Genomic DNA, 21,437 nt, shown 5'->3' with positions numbered 1-21,437 from the left:
GGCGGACCCTGACCCATAAGGGGTGGTAGGTCCAACCAGCTGAGCTCGCAGTCCATCGACTCACCCAGGCCAGAGCAGCAAAACTGCGGCGGTTGGTGACGCGGTCATCCTCCCTCCTCCTCCCGCCTCTCTTCGGGGTGGCGCTCGCTGGTGACGTTGGGGCTATCATGGCCGCCGCGAGGCCGGGAAGGTGAAGGTGAGAGGGCGAGCGAGCCGCGGTGATGGGGACCGGCCCGGCACAGCCTGATGAATCCTGAGCAACTCGGAGTGGGCCGGTGGAATGCTGGGCCCCCCGGGCTCTAAATCCAGGCCGGCAGGCGTCCCCACGCTCTGACCGCGACGCCAGGCCCTCCTGAGAGGAGAGGGCGGGACTCGGGCTGGGGAACCCCTGAGACTCGTCGCCCCCGCCTTCCCAGGCTTCACGGCCACATTTCACCCCCTGCCCTTTCTCTATTCCTTATCCAGTCCTTTATATTAGCCAGCATTTACTCTGTACATGATAAGGGACCACGTTCATCACCGTAGCGCCCTGCCCTGACGTCCGCCACGTTGGGCATTTATTACACTCTGGTACAGTCGTCTATTTACTTTTTTTGACTTCAAACAGGAGGGTAAGCTCCTTGAGAGCAGGAACTTTTTTTTTTTTTTTTGACTCATCCCTAACTCCAGCGCCTAGTGCACACTGAGAAGGCACATAAAATGCCAAATAATTAGCTGTTTGAATGCATGAAGCTAAAACTGCCTACTCCCCTCTCTTGTAGTCCTTCATTGCCCTATTTCTTTAATTTCTCTTATTTTCTCTCTTTTCCTCCTCCCAGAAAGGTCTCTTTATCGCCTTTCCCACCTCTTAGGCTGGAGTAAAGCTGCTCCACATAATTGAAAACAAGTGAGCTGTGGAGTCAGAGGGAGGTGATATCTCAGTTCTCAGCTTTGCCCCGTAACTAGTCCACAAATCTTTTAAGTATCCCAAGCCTCTCTTTGCACTAGAATTGAGAATTAAGATCTTTTACAGCATTTGGCACGCATAGGCTTTCAGTAAATTCCACTTCTCTTCCTCATCCCTATCCTCCCATCTGTAGTCCTTAATTCCATAGTTCCGAAACCCAGTCCTTGCCTGCTCCGTCCTCTCACCCCTCTGGATTTGCCTTACCGGGTCCCCTCTTTCTTACCAGCACATGACTGACCAGCACGTGACTGAACACGTGTTTGTGCACACCCAGGATTGGCCTCACACCTGTGTTCTGTTTTTATCCAGGGCACTTCCCATATCAGTCTGAACCTCAATGAGTAAGCTTCCCTCAGGGATGAGTTTGTTTGGCTTTATACTTGATTAGACATGTTTTGCACACCGATTTTTTTTTTTTGTTTTTGGCTGCCTGTTGACATGTTCCTTTTTCTTTCCAAAGTTGGAATTGGTGGAGTCAGCACAATCAGTAGCCAACCTCAACCTGAGACAGGACAGAAGAGAGAACTCAAAATCTTTTCATCTTTTTGCCTCCAGCGATGTCCATGATGCCCACCCTGTGAAGGTCTCTCACCATCCAAAAAGTAAGTGGTGGCTGTGGCATCTGGCACTCTGGATCTGGGTTGAGTGGAAAGGAGTGTGCTCTGTTAACCATCCAGCGGCAAGTCTCTTGGACGGGGTCATCTTTGCACAGAGCTGGAGTTTTCCAACCTGTGTTAAAAAAAACTATCTCTTTCCTATTTCCATGGATGATTTCACTGGAGAGAGCCTGCTTAAAGGTTGACAGTTCAGAAAGTAGCTGGGATCTCTGGGCTCCCTGAAGAATTCATCTCTGTCTCCCTTGTCTGTTCTCTGTTTTGCTGGCTCCACCCTCCCGCTCTCTGCCCAGCAGAGATTGGCTCATTATCAGCTCTTCCAAGAGTCTGCTCTGTCCCCTTTACCCTGTATACTCTTTTGTTTCAATTTCTCAGCCTCTCTGTTCCAGTTGTGCCAGCAGACGATCCGTGGATTCATTTTATTTTCCGTGCTAGGAGTTGCTCTGCATAAACCCGGGTAAGGAGGTGGTGTGGATTCAGGGACTGTGCTTGGGATCCAAACACCTTGCAGTGAATTTTGCTACTGCTCTCCCTATACCCAAGACACCTTATACTCCTCAACTAATAGCCTGGGTTGATGCAAAGCTTTTCATTACCTTGGGGTGCTAATAGTTTCAGTTTAGCATTGGGTTTGGTTCTGGTCTGAGGTTAATATCTATTATTACTGTGTCCGCAGCAATTTTTTTGGGTTGAAATGGGAGCCTACCAGGATGAATGAGGCTTTTCTCAACATGTGATCCTCAGGATTATAAAAACTTAGAAGAGTTTCTTCAGAGAAGTTTGTGAAAGGCTGCATTAAGTACAGTGAAATTAGTGTCTTTGCAACAGGCCTTGCTTCCCCAAGCCTTTACTGTGCCCAAATGGAGAGGGATTATAGCATACAGTGTTTTAAAAATTGATTTTACATGTAAAACTGGGTGTACTGGAGGGCTATGGACCACACTTTGGGAAATACTGCCATAACTGTCTGCAACCATGACTTTCAAGAGTACGTTGCAGCACTCAGCTCAAAACATGCCACTTAGTGTACTGCTGATATTGGAGCTGGACTCTGGCCCAACTATGTCTGGGCGACCCGCCCCACATGCCTGCGGTGAACCTTGCGGTAAAGTAGGGACTATCAGGGTTTTCCAGAAGAAGGACAGGAACCCAGCTGCCTCCCACCACTCTGGAAGGCTAGGAAGCCAGCAGGCGAAGCCCCAAGATAGTGAGGGCCTTATCTTGGCTTGTGTGCGTGTATTTTGCAACTTTGGTCCATTTACGCACCAAGCACCTCCAGCTTGCTCTTTGGAAGGATTAAATCCTGGAATCTGAAAAGGTTTGTTCAATTCTTGACTCACTGAGCTCCAAATATCAAAAGAGAAGCTTAGTCAAAAGCTGCTTTTCAAGAAAGAAGTAGATTATTCCAGGGATGGAAGGGTAAGAAGGTACTCTTCCCTTAAGAGGCATTTACTAACTCAAACCATGTCTCACATTTGTGGAGGAGGAAAGTAGAAATGGAAATAGGTCACTGCTCTCTGTCAGAGACTGGCTTTCTAGAAGCTCATAGACTAGACAAGGAGACAGAGTGCAGTAAAAAAGAAAAAGAACACAAAGTCTGGTAAGGTTGTATGTCCACCACGGAGACATCAGGGAAAGCTTCATGGAGGGGGCGACGCTAGAGTTGGGTCTAGAATGACAGTAGGAGTCAAATGGGAAAAAGGAAAGAATTCCAGACTGAAAGCAGCATGTATAGCACAATCATGAAATCTCAGCTTGGGAATTAACAGAGCCAAAGAAATCACAGAAGTTGGAGGCGTTGGGGGTTCTGTGTGAGAGGTTCCATGTGAGAGGTTTGGGGCATGCAGCTGCACGTTGGGGAATAGTGAGAGCAGGTCAGCTCCTGGATAAGCGGAAGCCTCAGTAATGTTGAACCACTAAGCTTTGACTCGTGTGCATGCCTTCGAATCTTGCATTTACTGAACGCTAACGCTTTTGGTTTCATATGCTTGGGCTTGCAAACAATGACCAGAACTTGAGAGCACTTGCTTCTAAAAGCCCAGCTGATCTCAGGGAAATTTGCTGCTTTCAAGCAAGTCACTTCTGGGACCGGGCAGACCTGTCTACTCCATCCTCGTGGCAGCGGGTGGGGGAGTTTGTGGGTGTGTTGGTGGAGACTGGGTGTTATGATCTCGCTGGTGGAGTTTGTTGTCGCTTTATAATACCTAAAACTACCTTCGAGTTTGTACTGTGTCATCCCCAGTCTTCTCACGGTCCATGTGGTATCATGTTTGTTGTCCATACGAGGAAACCAAGGCTGTGCCGTTAAGTAACTTACTCAAGCTTATACAGCCCAGGAATAGTACAGGCACTTTTTGAACCCAGCTCTGTCTCCTTCCAGAATCTTGTCATCTACAAAACTACATCATGCCCCATCTCAGACCCCTTTTCTCCTTTTGGTGGCTCTCCTCTTCTGCTTGCGTGCATCCACTGCTTCTCTAAGAGTGTTGGGCCACTGTAAGCTTGATTTCAGTGCATTCTTCTGCTTTGGAGGAGCCAGTGTCCCTTCTTCTCAGTGTCCCTTCTCAGAGCTCTGCTGTCTTTCTTATTTAAGTCCTTGACGCGTGGCCTCCCTGGTAAGAAAATTTCACTCACAGTTACGGCATTTTACTGAGGAGGAAGGTAGAAATGGACGCATAGTCACTTCGTTCTTTTATCTCCCCAGATATCATTAACATTGCAAAATAATTTGTGGGTCTAGGCAAAACATGTGGGTTCTCATTTCCCTGTGAGTCTCTCTGTCTTTCTGTCTACTCTTTGGGATGGTTAGTTTCTAAGAGCAAGTTTTGAATTATTATGCAAAGTTTACTTTTTCTAGATGTTCTTTCTGCTTCTCAGGAATTTGTTCAATACCTTTTGCCACGCTTTTAAAAGTTTCTCATACATGCTTACTCATGAGCCACGCCTTCTCCTTTCCCAGATGGAGAGAGCTTGGTGGGGTGGAGAGCTGATGATGCTGTGATTAGGGCTGCCTGAGAGGGATTGGCAGACAGGAATTTGCTGGGTGTTGGGGAGGGTGGAGCTTGGCGCAGGCACACTGCACCTCATTCTTGGAGGGGCCTTTTTCCTTTGACTTCCCAGGATCTGAGGGCTCTGCTGGGAAAGTAGCTCTGCGCATGGTATCTCTCCGAGGCGTGGTACACTTCTGGGACCAGAGATTCTCAGCCACATTTGAGTGTCACCTTCTCCAGTATCTCTCTGCCCCTTTTGACTTTGACCAAAAGATCTCAAGGACTTTGGAGTCAAGTCTCACGCCCCCTAACATGTTCTTGCTATGTGAAAAAAAATAGGGTACAAAAGTGTGTGTGTGACTGAGAGCAAGAGGCCTACCCACACAGAAATGGGCTGTGATGGCCAATGTTAACTGCTTGTCATGAGATGGTGATGTCAGCGCAAGAACTTATAAACTTATAGAAAAATTTTACAAGTTTGTGAGAGTTTATTTGAGCCAAACTGAGGCCGTGCCTGGAAGTAAGACTGAGAACATGCTGCCTGAGAACGTGCTGTGGAGAGTGGCAGTTTTGCAATGCTATCTATGCATTTGGAATCAAGAGGGAACATGAGGGCGATTATGTGAAATCCAGTGATGGTAGATTAAAGAGGCAGAGAAAACAAAGCCGGGAAATTTCTGATAAAAAGTAAAATGGAGAGATACGTGCTTTAACATTGGTGAATACAGAATAGTGAATGCAGATAGAACATGGACAAGATCATGTACCATCAAGAGGGTGGTTATGCCTGCTGAGGGTCTGGAAAAGGATTACTCTGGCATCTCAAAGGCACCTTAACATAGTTGCCCGAGAACAAAAGGTTAAGGCAAAGATTAACCTTTTACTAAGGAATTTATAGGTCTGAGGCGTGACTGCCCATCTTGACCTGCCCAGTTAGGAATTTATCATCAGATTGTCTTGTGAGCTTACTCGCAGTCACTGAGCTTGTCAGTTATTACACATTCCCTTTTTTATTCACAGTGGGCTTATGGATTTTTTTGTTTTTTACCTTTAGTTTCCACATTTTCTGCAGTGCGTACATTGATGATGAGAGAGACCAATAAATATTTTTAAGTAAATTGTAGACTACTTGAGAATCATCCCCCCATGCACACAAATTTGGAAACCAAAACCTGTTAGAAATTAGGGCCTTTGGGACCTGGACATCAGAGCAGCCATTGGAGGGTGTTGGGAGTCACTGATCTTGAGTGTCACCTGGCTTTTCACTGTTTTTAATATTTAGCGCTTTTTCTCAGGCAGGCGATAGGACATGAGATTTATGTTATGCTTTTCTGCCTCAGACACAACGGAGGGCTTCTCTGTATGTTACCTCGTGATTCTTCCCCCTCTCCAAGGTGGGGAAGGGAGGGCCTGTCACAGGCCCTCCAGCGCTAGGCCTGACCTTGGAGCCCTGCCTGGCTCCAGGGTCTGAATGCCTATGCTGTGACAAGGAGATTGGCCCAAGTGTCCTGAGAGGTCTTTTCCTGCTCTTGAGATACTGGTTCTTATTTCATGGCCCCTGATCTAGTCCTGGAGGGCCCCCTGTTCTCGATAGACCAGAAGGCTGGTCCCAGTTCCCCCCGCTGCACCCTGCCATATCCCTAGCAGAATGTCCTGAGCTTGGTGTTTCTGGGTTCACTTATGCTGTCTTCTCTTGCAGCGCAATGTCACTGTTCTTCTCTCGATGCAACTCCGTTGTCACAGTCAAGAAAGATAAGAGACACATGGCTGAGGTGAATGCTTCCCCACTCAAGCACTTTGTCACTGCCAAGAAGAAGATCAATGGCATTTTTGAGCAGCTGGGGGCCTATATCCAAGAGAGCGCCACCTTCCTCGAAGGTGAGTTAGGCAACCTGCTGAGCCAGGTCAACTCCTGTCACTTTTGGTATTTACGTGGCAGGATATGAGGGTACACAGATACAGCCCTGCTCTTGGGGAGCTCATACTCAGATGGGTTGTTACCTTCAGCAGTGCTCTGCTCTTGGAATCATGTGGAGTTGGGCTCCAGGGAGATTCACCAGGAAAACAAGGGACCTGTCATTTAAGAATTCTGTGCATTTCATTTCTTTTAATCTCGGGGGGTAGGTGAATCTTACCCCCATCTAAAAGACAAGCAAATTGAGGTTTTAAGAGTTGTTCGATACTTTGTAAGTGACACAGGGGTATTTTACCCAGATGTCTCTGACTTCAGAGCCCAGGTGTTTTCCTTGGCCTGGTTCTGGCTGCTTTAATACTGGGCCCTGTCTGACTGTTGGTTGTTCCTGACCAGGGTGTCCTCGCTCTGATATTTTTAGACAGGACTATGAATAGGAAACTTGCATCACCGGCACCTTTTCCATTAGTTACTAATTTCAGCCCAACCTGTTGTCCCTGCTCTATAAGCAGAGAAGGACTGGTCCCCTGGGTCTTACTCGGTCTGAGTGCTAGCTTCAGCCACTGGCTTTCTCAGGCTCCCTCTCTAGAGGGCACACCCTGGCTCCAGGTCCTGGGATCGTCAGGAAAGAACCAGTAGCTGAGTCTCATCTGCCCTTCGTTTCCTCATTTATGAACGAGAGGCTCAGGCGAGACCAGGCGTTTTCAAATTCTAGTCTGCAGAACCCTAGAAGTACAGCGGAAATGCTCTGGGGGCACACCCCTCTCCTTGCTCTGCTTTCCACTAGAGTGGCTTGGCTTCTGGTTGGTTTACATGTCATACTGCTACTTAAAAGGAGAGGAATATGTCCAGTACTATGGTCTGAACGTCTTTGTCCCCACAAATTTACATGGTGGAACCCTAAGGCCCAATGTACCGATGTTGGGGGCGGGGCCTCTGGGAGGTGATTAGGTGATGAGGGTGGCGCCCTCATGGATGAGATTTATGTTCTTATAAAAGAGACCCCATGAAGCACTCTAGCCCCCTTCCACCAGCTGAGGATACAACGAGACATCTGTGAACTGGAAGAGGGCCCTCACCCAGCCAGGCTAGCACCACGATCCGAGACTTCCAGCCACCAGAGCTGTGAGCAGTACGTTTCTATTGTGTGTAAATCACCCAGTCTGCATACTTTGTTATAACAGCCTGGACAGACTAAGGCTAAGAAATGACTGGCCATGCCCTGCCTTTAGCACAGTGCTTGGTGGAAGAGAAGGTATTCCCTAAATATTTGTTAAATTTAAAAACCCCGATTTTAAAGGTATGAGATAGGTGGTTGAAATTATTCCAGTTCATTACTCACTCATTTAGCAGTAGCTCTGGTGTGCCTGGCACTGGGCTTACAGGGACAGGGCAGACCAGGCCACTGTCCTCTCTGAACCCACACTAATCCTCTGAGTCACTTACACAGATAGTGCTGTAGACAGACATGTACGTAATGAAGGTGTTTATGTGATGGCATCTGGAATGGGTGTTTTGATTTCTCTTTTTGTGAAAGTATGAGGCCTCTGCTATTGGGATGGAAGAGAAAGAGCTGGAAGGTTGATGTGTTTGGGATCGCCCTGGTATAGGGGGTGCGGGGTAGTTACTGCCTCGGGACTGAGACTGTGTTGGCCTGCTGGCTGTTTCTTTTAAATGTAGCCAGCCACGCACTTGAGAGCCAGCTTTCTCTGAAGTGCATTCCAAAGGTGAACCCCGCATGCCTATCTAAGGGAGGAATGTTGATGGGTCTGAGGCAGGGTGACCGTGGACATGGCGAGGCCTTGTTGGTTTAGTCACTTCCTGTCATGGCACCAGCTGTAAAGGAAACTCACTGGGCAGTCCCTGAAGTGTCACTTGTTGTGCTCCGGTTGCTGTGGGAATGTTCTCAGGGCGGGGCCTGTCAGCCCAGTGGTTCATAAGTGTCTTAGTCTGTTTGGGCTGCTATAATAGAAGTACCACAGACTGGTGGCTTGTAAACAACAGAAACTTCTTTCTCACAGTTCTGGAGGCTGGGAATAAGGTCAAGGCATCAGTGGGCTTGGTGTCTGGTAAGGGCTGACTGCCTAGACTGCTGTCTTTGCTCTAACCTGACATGTAACCACATGGCGGAAGGGGCCGGCTAGCTCTCCCAGGTCTCTTTTATAAAGGTACTAATCCCAATCATGAAGACTCCGCCATCATGACCTCCCGAAGGCCCTACCTCCGTATGTCACCATACCATGTACATCACGTGGAGGGATAGAAGCATTTAGTCCATTGTAGCAAGAGTGTGCTGAGGGGCCAAACTCCTATCTACCCTCCAGCCAGCTGCTGCACCTTCCTCGTGCAGGTACTAGATGGGACAGGGGCAAGATCTTGCTCAGTTGCTCCCATCTGTCATAATTTGTTTACCGTATGCCTATCAAGGGCACTGGGAAAAAAAACAATGCAGTCATCCCAGTGTCTTCACTTAGCAAAACTTGGTGCTCCTGCTGAGCGCTGGGTGCTGGGATCAGACAGTTTGGCCCTCACATGGTAGATGATGCAGACAGATAAGCTAGACAGTTACAGTTTGGGTAGGTAAGTGCTGAAATTGAGATGGGAGAAGTACAGGGTGCTTTTGGGAACACGGCCAAGGGGACCTGAATCAAGTTTGGGGAGTGCGGGGGAGATCACAAAGGCTTCCTTGGTGCTATGCAGTCCACACTAGACCTGAGGCTAAGTGGGAATGAGCCAGAGGGCCCCAAGGCTGAGCATTCGTTCTCCAGAGTGGGGGCCGTGGGCAGCATTGAGCAAAAAGCCCAGAGTAATGAGGCAGCACGGCAACCGTGGGAATGTGGAGAGGTGGAATGTGAGGCAGCAGGATGGCAAGAGGCCTGCTGGAGTAGGCGGCAGGACCAGGTCAGAAAGGGCTGCAGGAAGATGCACAGGGGCTCCGGAGCCAGACTGCCTGGTCCGTTTCCTGGCTCCGCCATTTACTAACTCTGTCTGGTAAATGACACCGTGTTTGAAAAGTGATCAGCGCCTGGCATGTAGTGAGAATTTTGTTAAGTAAAAAACATAAAAGTAAATGATGGCAGTTAATATTCGCATATTCGTCATGCAGCAGCCACCATTTTTAGCACTTTTGTTTTAATTCATTTAATCTTTGCGGTAGTTACATGAGGTAGGTACCGTTATCTCCATTTTAAGGGTGAAGAAAGTAAGACCCAGAAAGGTTCATTTGCCTGAAGTTACAAAGCTAGAATGGGGTGGGAACTGGCATTCTGGAACCCAGGTTGTCGTTCTCTTTTGAGAGTCATGTCCTTGACTGCTGCACTTCTGCCCCACAGCTGAGAGTCTGGACTGACGGGATCCTTGGTGGTGAACTCTGTCCCTTCCAGACCTGTGACTGGAACTCCTTAGACCAGATATTGACCTATTTCAATCTCCATCTCCAGACACCTACAGGAATGCAGAACTGGACCCTGTTACAACAGAAGAACAGGTTCTGGACGTCAAAGGTTACCTGTCCAAAGTAAGAGGCATCAGTGAGGTGCTGGCCCGGCGGCACATGAAAGTAGCCTTTTTTGGCCGGTGAGTCATCGAAGCTCTCGCATCTTCTTTCTTCTTGACTGGGCATGAGAAAAGCGGGGAGGAAGGCACTTGGTGTAGGTGACAGTCTGAGCACCCCAAGGTGCTCCTCTTTTTAAATTTTTACTTTTAGTCCAGGGACCTCGTATAAGTGGAGTTATACAGTATTTGTCTTTTTGTGATTGGCTTATTTCACTTAGCATCATGTCCTCAAGGTTCAGTAGCGTGCGTGAGAATCCCCTTCCTTTTTAAGGCTGAGTAATACTCCAATGTGTGTATCTACTACATCTTGTTTATCCATTCATCCATGATGGACACTTGAGTCGCCTCCACTTTTTGGTTATTGTGAATAGTGCTGCTGCGAATATGGGTGTGCAAATATCTTTTTGAGGCCCTACTTTCAGTTATTTTGGGTCTATACCTAGAAGTGGAATTGCTGGATCATATGGTAATTCTGTTTTTAATTTTTGAGAAACCACTATATTTTCCACAGTGACTGCACCAGTCCATATCCCCACCAGCAGTGTGCTGGGTTCCAGTTTCTCCACACCCTCTCAACGCTTGTTTTTTGTAGCTATTCTGATGGTTGTGAGGTGGTGCCTCATTGTAGTTTCGTTTCCTGTTTCCCTAATGATAGTGATGATGAGCATCTTGTGCTGGTTGGAGATGTCTTTTTAAGTCCTTTCCCCATTTTTAAATAGGATTGTTTGGTTTTTCTGTTGTTCAGTTGTAGTTCTTTATATATTCTGGATACTTACCCCTTATGAGATAACACGATTCGTAAATATTTTCTCTCATTTTTTGGATTGCCTTTTTACTCTGATGACTGTGTTCTTTAAAACAGAAGTTTTTAATTTTGACACAGCCCAGTTTATCTATTTAGACCTTCGTTGCCTATACTTCTTGGTGTCATATCCAAGAAATTGCCAAATCCAGTGTCGTAAAGCATTCCCCTTTTTTCTTCTAAGAGTTTTACGGTTTTAGCCATTAGATCTCCTTGTTACACTTCGAGGTTCTGTAGGCCTCTCTGGAGTGTTTTTCATGCCACTTAGCAGTTCTCCAGTTCTCAGCAGACACTGACAGGTGTCCTGCAAATTCCACTCAGTTCTGACACTGTCTACCTGAGCATAGAGTCCGATCCCAAGGTAAAGGACTCAGTCCCACAACACTGCCTCCACTTTAGATGCCGTTTGGAAACCTGTGCTTCTGACAAACTGGCTACAAATCGGAGGCTCCCAGGACCCCCTCCTCAAGTTTGATTAATTTGCTAGAGCGGCTCACATAGCTCAGGGAGGCATTTACTTTCGCTTACCGGTTCATTGTAAAGGGCATTGCTATACAAGACACACATGAACTGCCAGGTGCAGAGGTGCACGGGGCGAACTTGGGGGAGGTCCTGAGTGCAGGAGCTCCTGTCTCAGGGAATGGGATGCATCCTCTCCAGGCGTGTGGATGCCTTCTTCACTCCTGAAACTCCTCAGATCTCGTTGGTCAAGTTTTTATGGGGCTTAATTTGCAGCCTTCTCCTTCCTCTTCCCAGAGATTGGTGGGTGGGGCCGAAGGCCCCCACTCTCTAATCACTTGATCTTTTTGGTGCCCAGCCCACCATGAGACTATCCAGGGAGCCCACCGTGGGTCACCTTATTAGCATAAACAGGTTTGCTCAAATGGGGCTCCTTGTGAATGACAAAACATTCCCATCATTCAGGAAATTCCAAGGGTTTTAGGAGCTCTGTGCCAGGAACTAGGGACAAGGACCAAATATACCACAACATCTTAATAAAATCCCATTCGTGGGGAAAAAAGGCATCCAGACAGGTTGGGTGTGGCACACAGTTGTAGCCTGAGGAGTCGTGCCTCTGGTGACCTTAGGTGTGGCCCTCTGCTCCTCTGAGCTGTCATTTCTTTATCTTCACCTCAGAGGTATGGTCCTCACCACCGCTGAGCTAGTGGCCAGAGCAGGTGAGTCTGCTGGATAGAGCTGTTTTCAGGCACCAGAATGGAGAAAGCGGGCACAGTAGGCAGAAGTGCTACTGTCTCTGTAGTTGCCAGTTACCAGCTGAGACGGACGAAATGGGGCTTCATGTACAAGGTGGAGCATGATGGGAGAAGAGCAGCAAAATAGGCCTTTTGTGGGAACCAGGGAAACAAGGGTCATTCAGTTGAGGTCACTTAGACTGAGGATGACACCCCTGGGGGTGTCAGTGGTTTAAAGTAGAAGGAGTGAGTCTCCTTCAGGGGCTTTCCATAAGTGATGCTGTGAGGCTTACGGCTGGTGGCAGGCCCATTTAAAGACAGATTAAGTGTCAGTGTACGGGCACTGCACTGTGTGAGCCCCTTGCAAGTTGGTTTATACTGAGAACCAGGAGCACATCACATGCCCAGGCCAGAGGTGTTTGTCCACCCATTTTCATAAACTCAGAGCACCCAGTCTGCCTGTCTGGGCACTGGTGTCACTGTCGAGAACAAGACTTTGGACTGCTAGGCTGGTAACTTGGTTGTGAAAGCCCTAAATGCAGATTTTGGTGATGTCACTGACAGCTGACATTTCCTCATAGGACAAGCAATGGGAAGAGCACCGTGATCAATGCCATGCTCTGGGACAAAGTTCTGCCCTCTGGGATTGGCCATACCACCAATTGCTTCCTGCGGGTAGAGGGCACAGATGGCCACGAGGCCTTCCTCCTCACGGAGGGCTCAGAGGAGAAGAGAAGCATCAAGGTGAGGGTGCTGTGGCAGGGACCGTGGTGGGACCATGCAGGGTGCAGCGTGCTGGCCGGCCTTTCAGTCTTGGGCACCAGTGTGTCCATTGTGGGAGGACTAATGGCCCCTCTCAAGAGAGGGCAGTGCCTGGTGGCGGATGTGGGAAGCCTTATTCCAGCCTAACTGTCGAGGAGGAGGTTCAAAACCCGGAGCACCGGGAGTCAGGAGTGCTCAGTCCCTTGTGTACTGCCAGGTAGGCCGTCTGACTCTTCTCTTTGCAGTAAAGAGAGTACGTGCCTTGTTCTTTTTGGGGCTGTTGCCGGAGACGATGCCTGCATCTGCTCTGCGGTTCTGGCAGCAGCTGGGGCCTGCATATATACCTTTCTGAGAGCCAGTCGCATTCTTGTTTGGGGCCAGTTGCTCATTTTGGTTCACAGAAAAGAAGAGTGAAGAGTAGTTGGTTGTTATTGGCAACTCCCAGCTCTCGATTTTTTATGTGCTAAATGGAGGAAAAGGAATAGCAGATTGGGCAGCAGTCTCAGGCCACTGCGCCATGCCAGGCAGCACAGGAACTCTGGCTGGTGACTCGTCCTCAGCCCTGAGCTTTCTTTCCCTCCTCCCCAGACTGTGAACCAGCTGGCCCATGCCCTCCACCAGGATGAGCAGCTGCATGCCGGCAGCCTGGTGAGTGTGATGTGGCCCAACTCCAAGTGCCCACTGCTGAAGGATGACCTCGTGCTGATGGACAGGTAAGAGGAAAAGTGCCCCTTTAGGAGGTCCAAAGAGAGAGGGCACCGAGTGTTCCATTTCTGGATCATCCAGGCCAGCATTCCCTGGGTCCTGTGGTTGCTCTGTGTATGTGTTACTGCTTTTGGTGAAGCTGCCTTCACCGAATAATGGATTTCCTGCCTCTCGGATTTACTCCAGGCCCTGGTTGCTGTACTCATCGGCATCAGTGCCCTGAAGATGTCCCAGTGATGGTCTGTAAAGAGGGATAGGAGGGGTGGTTAAAGCCTCAACTTAACGTTGGTATGTGTGTGAGGGTGGGGTCCGCATTGTGCTTTATTTCTGCAGAAAGAGCACTTTATTTTGCTCCTGCTTTGTGGACAAGTTACAACTATACCAAGAAATATGGTACTGTAGTGATTATTGGATTCACATTATATAAAACTTCACCTCAATGGTTTGTCCTAAGTAAAATTATAAACCATTGTTTTTTTATGAAAGCAGTAGATGCATGTGGCAGAAAATACATTTTCACATAATCTGGAATATTATGAAATGATAAGTAAAAATCCCTCTAATAGGGATGAATTCTCTCCTCTGTGGCTGTCTCCTCCCTTGCCTGCCTGCCGCAGATCTGTCAAAGCAGGGAGAATAGGATCCATGGTCTGTGTGCCTGATGTTGGTTTACTCCTGTCACCTCTAGCCCTGGTATTGATGTCACCACAGAGCTGGACAGTTGGATTGACAAATTTTGCCTGGACGCTGATGTGTTCGTGCTGGTGGCCAACTCGGAGTCGACGCTGATGCAGACGGTAACCCCTCCTCCACCTGCTCCTGCCCTCCCAGGGCCTCGGCTGGCTCTGCCCCTCCTCCACTGAGGTCTTTACTCTCGTCCAGGAAAAGCAATTCTTCCACAAGGTGAGCGAGCGCCTGTCCCGCCCCAACATCTTCATCTTGAACAACCGCTGGGATGCATCTGCCTCGGAGCCTGAGTACATGGAGGAGGTCAGTGCCTCTTTATTCAGCAGTTTGGGGACCATCACCCCGTGTATCTACCTAGGATACCTTTGTGCACAGCCAGGCCTCTAGCTCTGACTGCTGAAGGAATTTCATCACCAAAGATTTCCTGGGGTCGCTGTGGGGTCTTCTGTAGCTTTAAATACACTCCCTTCACTTCTTTCATTCACTTTCCTGGATCCCTCCACGCCAGAAGTTTTCATCCAGGTCCAAAAAGCATCCCCATGACATGAGCTGCATCCTTGTTTGGGGCCAGTGCTCAGTTCAGTTCTTAAAAAATCAATCATCATAGAACAGGCTCAGCTTAGGAAGACATCTAAGCAGCTTAAAAGAGGAATGAAGAATAATTGGTTCATGCATGAAATGAAAGAAAAAGGAGTAACAGATTGGTAATGTGAGATGATGAAGTGTGCAGTCAGCCAGGCTAACATTGAGCAGTGTGACTTTGCTAAATTCCTTAACTCTTCTAGTTATAGTTATAGAGAGTTCATCCTTGCTATAACTATTACATCCATCTCACCAGTAAATTCTTCACTGGTGAGATGGATGTAATAGTTATAGCGAGGATGAACTCTCTTAACATTGAGAAAAGTGCCTGGCATGTGGCAGGTGTGCCCACAAGAGGCTGTTACCATTTTTAAATTCTAGCAGTAGAACCCTAAGACTTTAGCACTAGACAGGATTGGGTGGTGGTACCAGCCATTTCTTAAGCAAGGTCCTGGAGGACTCGGCTTGTCAGCATAGAGCTCAGCTTTAGGTTTCTCAACCCCCCAGTTCCTTTCTTTCTGGGGCACCAAAGTGACACTGTGTAGGCTCTAACAAGAGGCAGTTTGGGACATGTTTTAGCATTAAAGCTTACATATGCGTAAAATATCTTTGGTAGGCCATACCCCAAGAAACTCTCACGACCGTATTAGTTCTGAGGAGTTTGGTATCTAGAGAACAGAGGTGGTGAGCGATGGTTCACTGTGTGTGTTTGTACCTTTTGAATCCTGAACTGTGTGACTATATTGCCTGTTTTTTGGAAAAGAGATAGTTGGGGGCTGTCGGCTCCCATCGGCCCACCCGCTCCACCTGGTCACATACACCCATCTGCTTGGGCTCCAGGTGAGGCGGCAGCACATGGAGCGTTGTACCAGCTTCCTGGTGGATGAGCTGGGCGTGGTGGATCGAAGCCAGGCTGGAGACCGCATCTTTTTTGTGTCTGCCAAGGAGGCGCTTAACGCCAGGATCCAGAAGGCCCAGGGCATGCCCGAAGGAGGTAACGATGGAACAAATTTCCTCCTTTCCCTGGTGTTTGAGACGTTTGGGCTTGCGTAAGTCAGCCGGTAGAAAGTAGTTCTGAGACTGAGGTGGTGAGAAGAGCCTCGAGTGAGGAGCTCTTTGCCTCGTGGCCAGAGTTTAGCCAAGTGTCCAGTCGGCTTGGCTTTATGAGTTTTCACCATTTTCCTCTGCGGCCAAGTGATTTCTGGGCTAATGCTGTGCATTTCTCCTAGGGGGCGCTCTTGCAGAAGGCTTTCAAGTGAGGATGCTTGAGTTTCAGAATTTTGAGAGGAGATTTGAGGTAAGTCCCTTGATTCTGGTATCTGGTGATTCTGGGCCTCCTCACCTGTCACAGGCCATGTCCCTTGTTAGTAAAAGCCAGAGCCTGGTCCTTGGCTGGTGGCCTCCCTCAGCAACCACCTCTTACCTGTTCAAGGAGTGCATCTCCCAGTCTGCGGTAAAGACCAAATTTGAGCAGCACACCGTCCGGGCCAAGCAGATCGCAGAGGCAGTCCGCCTCATCATGGACTCTCTGCACATCGCGGCTCAGGAGCAGCGGTAAGAACCTGGGATCTCGGACAGGTGTGGGGCAGCGCTGGGAGATGGTCTCACTCCCTGCCTGGAGAAGAGGCCCCAGGGTTCAGAGTCACTCTGCCTGCTCCTTAGAGACAACCATGATCACGAGTTTGGTGTGTAGTCCTACCCTTTTTACATAAATCCTGAAGAACGTGCAGTGTTGCTTTGTGTGCGCTTTACATGTGCAGATACGGCATTGCGCTGTGTTCCGGCACCAGACTCTTCTTTCCACTCAGCGTCGTTCTTGCCCTCGTCCTTGCTGATGTATGTTTATGACTATTAACTAGTCGAGTATTCCGTTGTGACCAGACCTCATTTTCCCACTGATTTTCAGATTTCATTTTTTATCTATAGCAAACCCTCCTGCAGTGGATACCAGTTCACGTGTCTCCTCCCACACATTTGTACGAGTCTTTCTGGGATTAATTCCTGGAGGTGGGATTGTCCCATTTTAGGGTACATGCATTTTCAGTGTTATCTAGTGTTCTTTGTTGCTTTCTGAAACATCTAAACCCATCCATGGTCCCCGCAGCAGCGCGTGCTGGGACTCCCATTTCCCCAGCTCTCACCGGCGCTTGACACTTGGTGATTTTTGCCAGGCTTCCTTTTTTCCCCCCTCAGCTTGGTGGTTTCCTCTGTTGATGTGCTTCCTACCTTCCCCCCACAGTTTCAGTCCCTTTCATCTACCCCAAAACAAAGGTAGTGAGAGGAGAGGATTGTTGGGGTTCTGAGCTCCTTTCGTAGTTAGGGAACAGAAACCAAAACAATCTCTGGATGAGACAGTCAAGAAGTCGATAGAAAGGAAGGCGAAGAAAGGAGAAGGGGGAGTTACTAGAGGCTGGACACACCCACCCCATTAACTCTCCTGGAGAAGAGCCGCAGACACCCGGAAGTCCAGGTCCTGAAGGGAGGAGATCAGGGAAGGAGGCCACCTCTTGCTTTGTAGAGTGCGGACCCCGCCCCCCCCCCGCCCCCACTGCAGGAGCAGCAACTTCACAGACCAGGGCCGCTTTCATCATGGTGTGCAATGTACAGAAGGAAGCCCTCTTCACGGGGTTCCTGGCATAGCTGACCCCTCAGGCACTTTTGCCAGGCTTCTTGGTAGAGAGTATGATCTCTTTCATTTCCCTGATCACTAGTGACGTTGAGCATTTTTTTTATGTTAATTGGTAAAATTTGTTCTAAACCCCTGAAGTCACCCTCCCTGCAGTCCACCCTCCCTGAGGTCACCCTCACATCTTCCAAACGGGAGACCTAAGAGTGAGTGGTGTGCGCCATCTCTCCCTCATCCCTGGGAGGGGAGGAGCATACCTCTGCGTGTGTGCATGAAACTGCCAAGGCCTCCTGGCCTTGCCATGGCCAGGATCAGAGCTGGGGCCCCACAGGCCTGGCGCCACCCCCTCTTGCTGCCCTGCTTAGTCCAGCGGGGATCTAGGTCTTATGAGCAGCACCTTCTCTCAGGGTTTACTGCCTGGAGACGCGTGAAGAACGGCAAGAGAGGCTGAGATTTATCGATAAACAGCTGGAGCTCTTGGCGCAAGATTACAAACTGCGAATTAAGCAGATTACGGAAGAAGTCGAAAGGCAGGTGAGAGACGGGGAGGAGGCGCTCTGGGGAGATTCGGACTCAGTAGAGTCCAGGGTGCTGGCAAAATGAAAAAGCAGACCTCATCTCAGGGGGCTTCTCAGCCTTCCAGGGGGAAACCGGGGCCCTGACGTAAGAATGCAGAGTCTCCCCTGGGTTCGCTGTTCAGTTTTGTGACCCTGGGCAAGTTTCTTTCCTCTAGACTCCCTTCTCCAGATCTTAGATGAGCCTTTGGTCAGCCAGTCTCTTACATCCCTTCTACCTCAAGAGCTTTAATGCTATGGGTGAGCGGAGGAAACCGCTGTTTGCGGGATACAGTGTGTCAGGATCTGTGAGACGCAGTCCCAGTGCTGCAGATTGGAACCACATTCTCCCGTGATGCTCTGCAGCGTGCTTCCTTCTGTAGGTGTCGACAGCGATGGCTGAGGAGATCAGGCGCCTCTCTGTGCTGGTGGATGAGTACCAGATGGACTTCCACCCTTCTCCAGTAGTCCTCAAGGTTTACAAGAACGTGAGTCCTTAAGCAGCAGGCGCTCTGTGCGGGGCCCACCTTCGTTCCCTGTGGCTACTGAGTGGCGTCAACAGGCAGTGATTCAGCTCCTGCTGGTCTGTGTCAGGGCCCCTCGGCCAGGAAGATGAGACCCAGGCCTCACTCAGCTTTCCATGGTCACCTGGTGGGCATGGGCCGGCCAGCCTCAGGTCTCCTTGTCCTTGGCTTCCCAGAAGGGACTCCTGATGGGGGGTGCTGCTTCTCTCAGCTCTGTCATTTGGTTGCAGGAACTGCACCGCCATATAGAGGAAGGACTGGGCCGAAATATGTCCGACCGCTGCTCCACAGCCATCACCAGCTCTCTGCAAACCATGCAGCAGGAGATGATAGGTCAGCGCCGCAGGGGAACTTGGGACCTGGGCTCTCGGCTGCTCAGAGCTCAGCTTCAGAGGCCAGGCTACAGAAATAATGACCTTTTCTTATCTTTGACTCTTACAATGAGTCAGCTTGATAACCTTCAAGCTCTAGGTGTACGTCATGAGTTCATTCCACACCTAGGCTCCGGAGCTGTCCTGTGTTACCACAGGACTGTCACAGGCTGAGAGTTTGGCCTGCTCCTTAATCCACATGAGCTATAAATGTTAGCAGGGATGGAACCTGGGTCTGCTTACCTGGGAGAGCCGGCCTGCTGCCTCGACCGCGGCTGCTCCCTGCCCCACAGTCCACTTGTTTGGTTTCGAGGCAGAGCCATCAGCGTCCCTGGCCGTAGCTGGCTTGGCCTTGCTGTGAGGCTTGGCACTGGCGTGGCACGTGGCGGAGCTCATGGACTTTCTCATTTCTCTTCCTGACAGACGGCTTGAAACCCCTCCTTCCGGCGTCTGTGCGGAGTCAGATGGACGTGCTGGTCCCTCGGCAGTGCTTCTCCCTTAGCTACGACCTGAACTGTGACAAGTTGTGTGCTGACTTTCAGGAGGACATTGAGTTCCATTTTTCTCTCGGGTGGACCATGCTGGTCAATAGGTTCCTGGGCCCCAAGAATAGCCGCCGGGCCTTGATGGGCTACAATGACCAGGCAAGCAAAGTCCCTCACCTGTGGGCAGCGCAGAGGTTAGTCTGCGCCCTGCCTCCAGACACACGAACTGTTCTGGAAGGGATTCCCTGAGGTCAACAGCTGGGGCACGTGTGCCACCCACAGTATACCACGGTCAAAGTTTCTGCCACAAATCAACCTAGCTTTATCCTAAGCACTAATATTAGTGAAATTATAAACACTAGCTGTATTTTTTTGTAACACATTAAAGTAACTGTTAGTACTATTAAATTACATTAAAGTAAGTGCTATGAAGTAACTGTCATGATATGTAACTACCAAACGTAGATGGCCTATAAAACATCTACCTACAGGCCGCTGTTTTAACGTTTAGATTATACAGCACCTGGCTGTTTACTACTTGAATTATTGCTCATACTGTTCCTGGTACATATCCCACGCTTTGGGGAATTATGCTGAAGCATTCCACGGTGGCCGCTGTCACATGATGGCCACCTTTGAGCTGGCAGGTCATTATGAAACTTAAATCCTCTGCAACTTGTGAAGCTCATTTTCTCTTTTGTCTTTTGGAAAATGAAGAGCCACCTCTGTCCCTGATCCAGACCCCTTAGCCTCGAGGGTCGCTGAGGGTTTCATTGAATGAGCCCCATTCTTCTTACCCTTCTCCTCATTTATCTCCTCAGGTTCAGCGTCCTGTCCCTCTGACACCAGCCAACCCCAGCATGCCACCCCTGCCTCAGGGCTCCCTCACCCAAGAAGAACTCATGGTTTCCATGGTCACTGGCCTGGCCTCCCTGACGTCTAGGACCTCCATGGGCATTCTCGTTGTTGGAGGAGTGGTCAGTGACAAGCCTGGCTTGGGCGGGGGTTGGGGAGGACAGGTGGGTGGGGACTGGGGCACAGCTCTGGGGATCGTCCCTATGTCGCTCCAGCATTTCTCAATGCGCACAGCATTTGCAGCCTTAGCCATTTGACGTATTTATTGACTTAAATCTTGCTCAACTAACATGACATTTAGATAGCACCATTTCCAGGTGAGGAAAGTCTGTAGTTGGCTGGCAAAGATTCATACAGAGGATTTGAGCTCTTGCCCCATTTGACTCCAAGGCCATGTGCTTTCCCCTGTAGGGCCTATACTACATGTTGGGTAGGGAAGTGACCTGAGAAATTGACAAACTTGGCTTCTAGAGAGGTGAACGTGAACCAGGAGTAAAACTTTTAATGGTTTAAGACAAAAGAGGGCAGGCTGGGGCCTTGAACCCTTGTCTCTCCATCTCTTGGTTTTATGGCCTTTTCTACCCTAGGCCTTGAAATTACAGACTGTCTTGATAACTAGAGTGTTTCCCATGTCCTGACCTAAAATAGATTGCAGCCAGAATAATTTATACCTTGAATTTTCTTGATGATGTGGGCAAATTCTGTCATGGACGTTTGACTTATAGAGCGCTGACAGACTGTAACTGTGACCAGACCGTCAGGTCCTGCATTCTCAGCCTGTGAGACTCGGCAGAGACAGCCGAGGCCCCTCTTTCTCCCTGCCTGCAGAAGGTTCTTTCATAGAAGTGACGTGGCAGAGGGTCACTGACTGAAATGCTGACAGTTGACGATTATGTAACCTTTTTACAATATCTCACTTTACCTAAACCTTATGAATTGCGTGGAAACTGTTATGCTGGGTTTGTGAGGAAGTAGATGTACAGAAACTCATCCAAGGTCACACAGCCACGATGGCAGGCAGTACTAGAACCTCGATTTCTGTCTCCAAGTCCAGGGCTGTTTGAATGTAGCCACACTGCCTTGAAGTAAAATATTACAAACCAGACCAAAAGAAGCCGTCTGCTGAGGACCAGTGTATAGGATTCACCTTCTCAGTGTCATCAGTGCATTTATCTTGAGGAAGTCTGTGCCTGGACCTGTGTTTTTGGCCCTGATACCCCCATCTCCCACTTCTCACAAGCAGCGTGCACAAACACTAGTGGAAACATTAAATT

The 21,437-nt window shown here is 49.1% G+C and overlaps 1 protein-coding gene across 2 annotated transcripts in view; it reads left to right on the top strand.

Annotated features, from left to right (window-relative positions):
- The first annotated feature begins 6 nt into the window (after positions 1-6).
- MFN2 (mitofusin 2) overlaps positions 7-21,437 on the top strand; it is a 26,876-nt gene continuing 5,445 nt past the window's right edge. Inside the window, exons 1-17 of one of the 2 annotated variants that reach the window (XM_025048566.1) lie at positions 7-196; positions 1,407-1,548; positions 1,936-2,017; positions 6,250-6,428; positions 9,903-10,038; positions 12,594-12,756; positions 13,363-13,487; positions 14,168-14,276; positions 14,362-14,469; positions 15,589-15,742; positions 15,978-16,045; positions 16,181-16,302; positions 17,782-17,908; positions 18,312-18,416; positions 18,683-18,785; positions 19,247-19,467; positions 20,130-20,285. In XM_025048566.1, coding sequence (XP_024904334.1) covers positions 6,254-6,428; positions 9,903-10,038; positions 12,594-12,756; positions 13,363-13,487; positions 14,168-14,276; positions 14,362-14,469; positions 15,589-15,742; positions 15,978-16,045; positions 16,181-16,302; positions 17,782-17,908; positions 18,312-18,416; positions 18,683-18,785; positions 19,247-19,467; positions 20,130-20,285 — 1,872 coding nt within the window. In that variant the 5' untranslated portion in view covers positions 7-196; positions 1,407-1,548; positions 1,936-2,017; positions 6,250-6,253. The remainder of the gene's footprint in view (positions 197-1,406; positions 1,549-1,935; positions 2,018-6,249; positions 6,429-9,902; positions 10,039-12,593; positions 12,757-13,362; positions 13,488-14,167; positions 14,277-14,361; positions 14,470-15,588; positions 15,743-15,977; positions 16,046-16,180; positions 16,303-17,781; positions 17,909-18,311; positions 18,417-18,682; positions 18,786-19,246; positions 19,468-20,129; positions 20,286-21,437) is intronic. The other variant, XM_006914345.2, reaches the window with a different exon arrangement.

This window comes from Pteropus alecto, unplaced genomic scaffold, assembly GCF_000325575.1.
Source record: "Pteropus alecto unplaced genomic scaffold, ASM32557v1 scaffold125, whole genome shotgun sequence".
In the NCBI taxonomy this organism is placed as follows: domain Eukaryota; kingdom Metazoa; phylum Chordata; class Mammalia; order Chiroptera; family Pteropodidae; genus Pteropus; species Pteropus alecto.
This window is presented reverse-complemented; position numbering and strand designations above follow the sequence as displayed.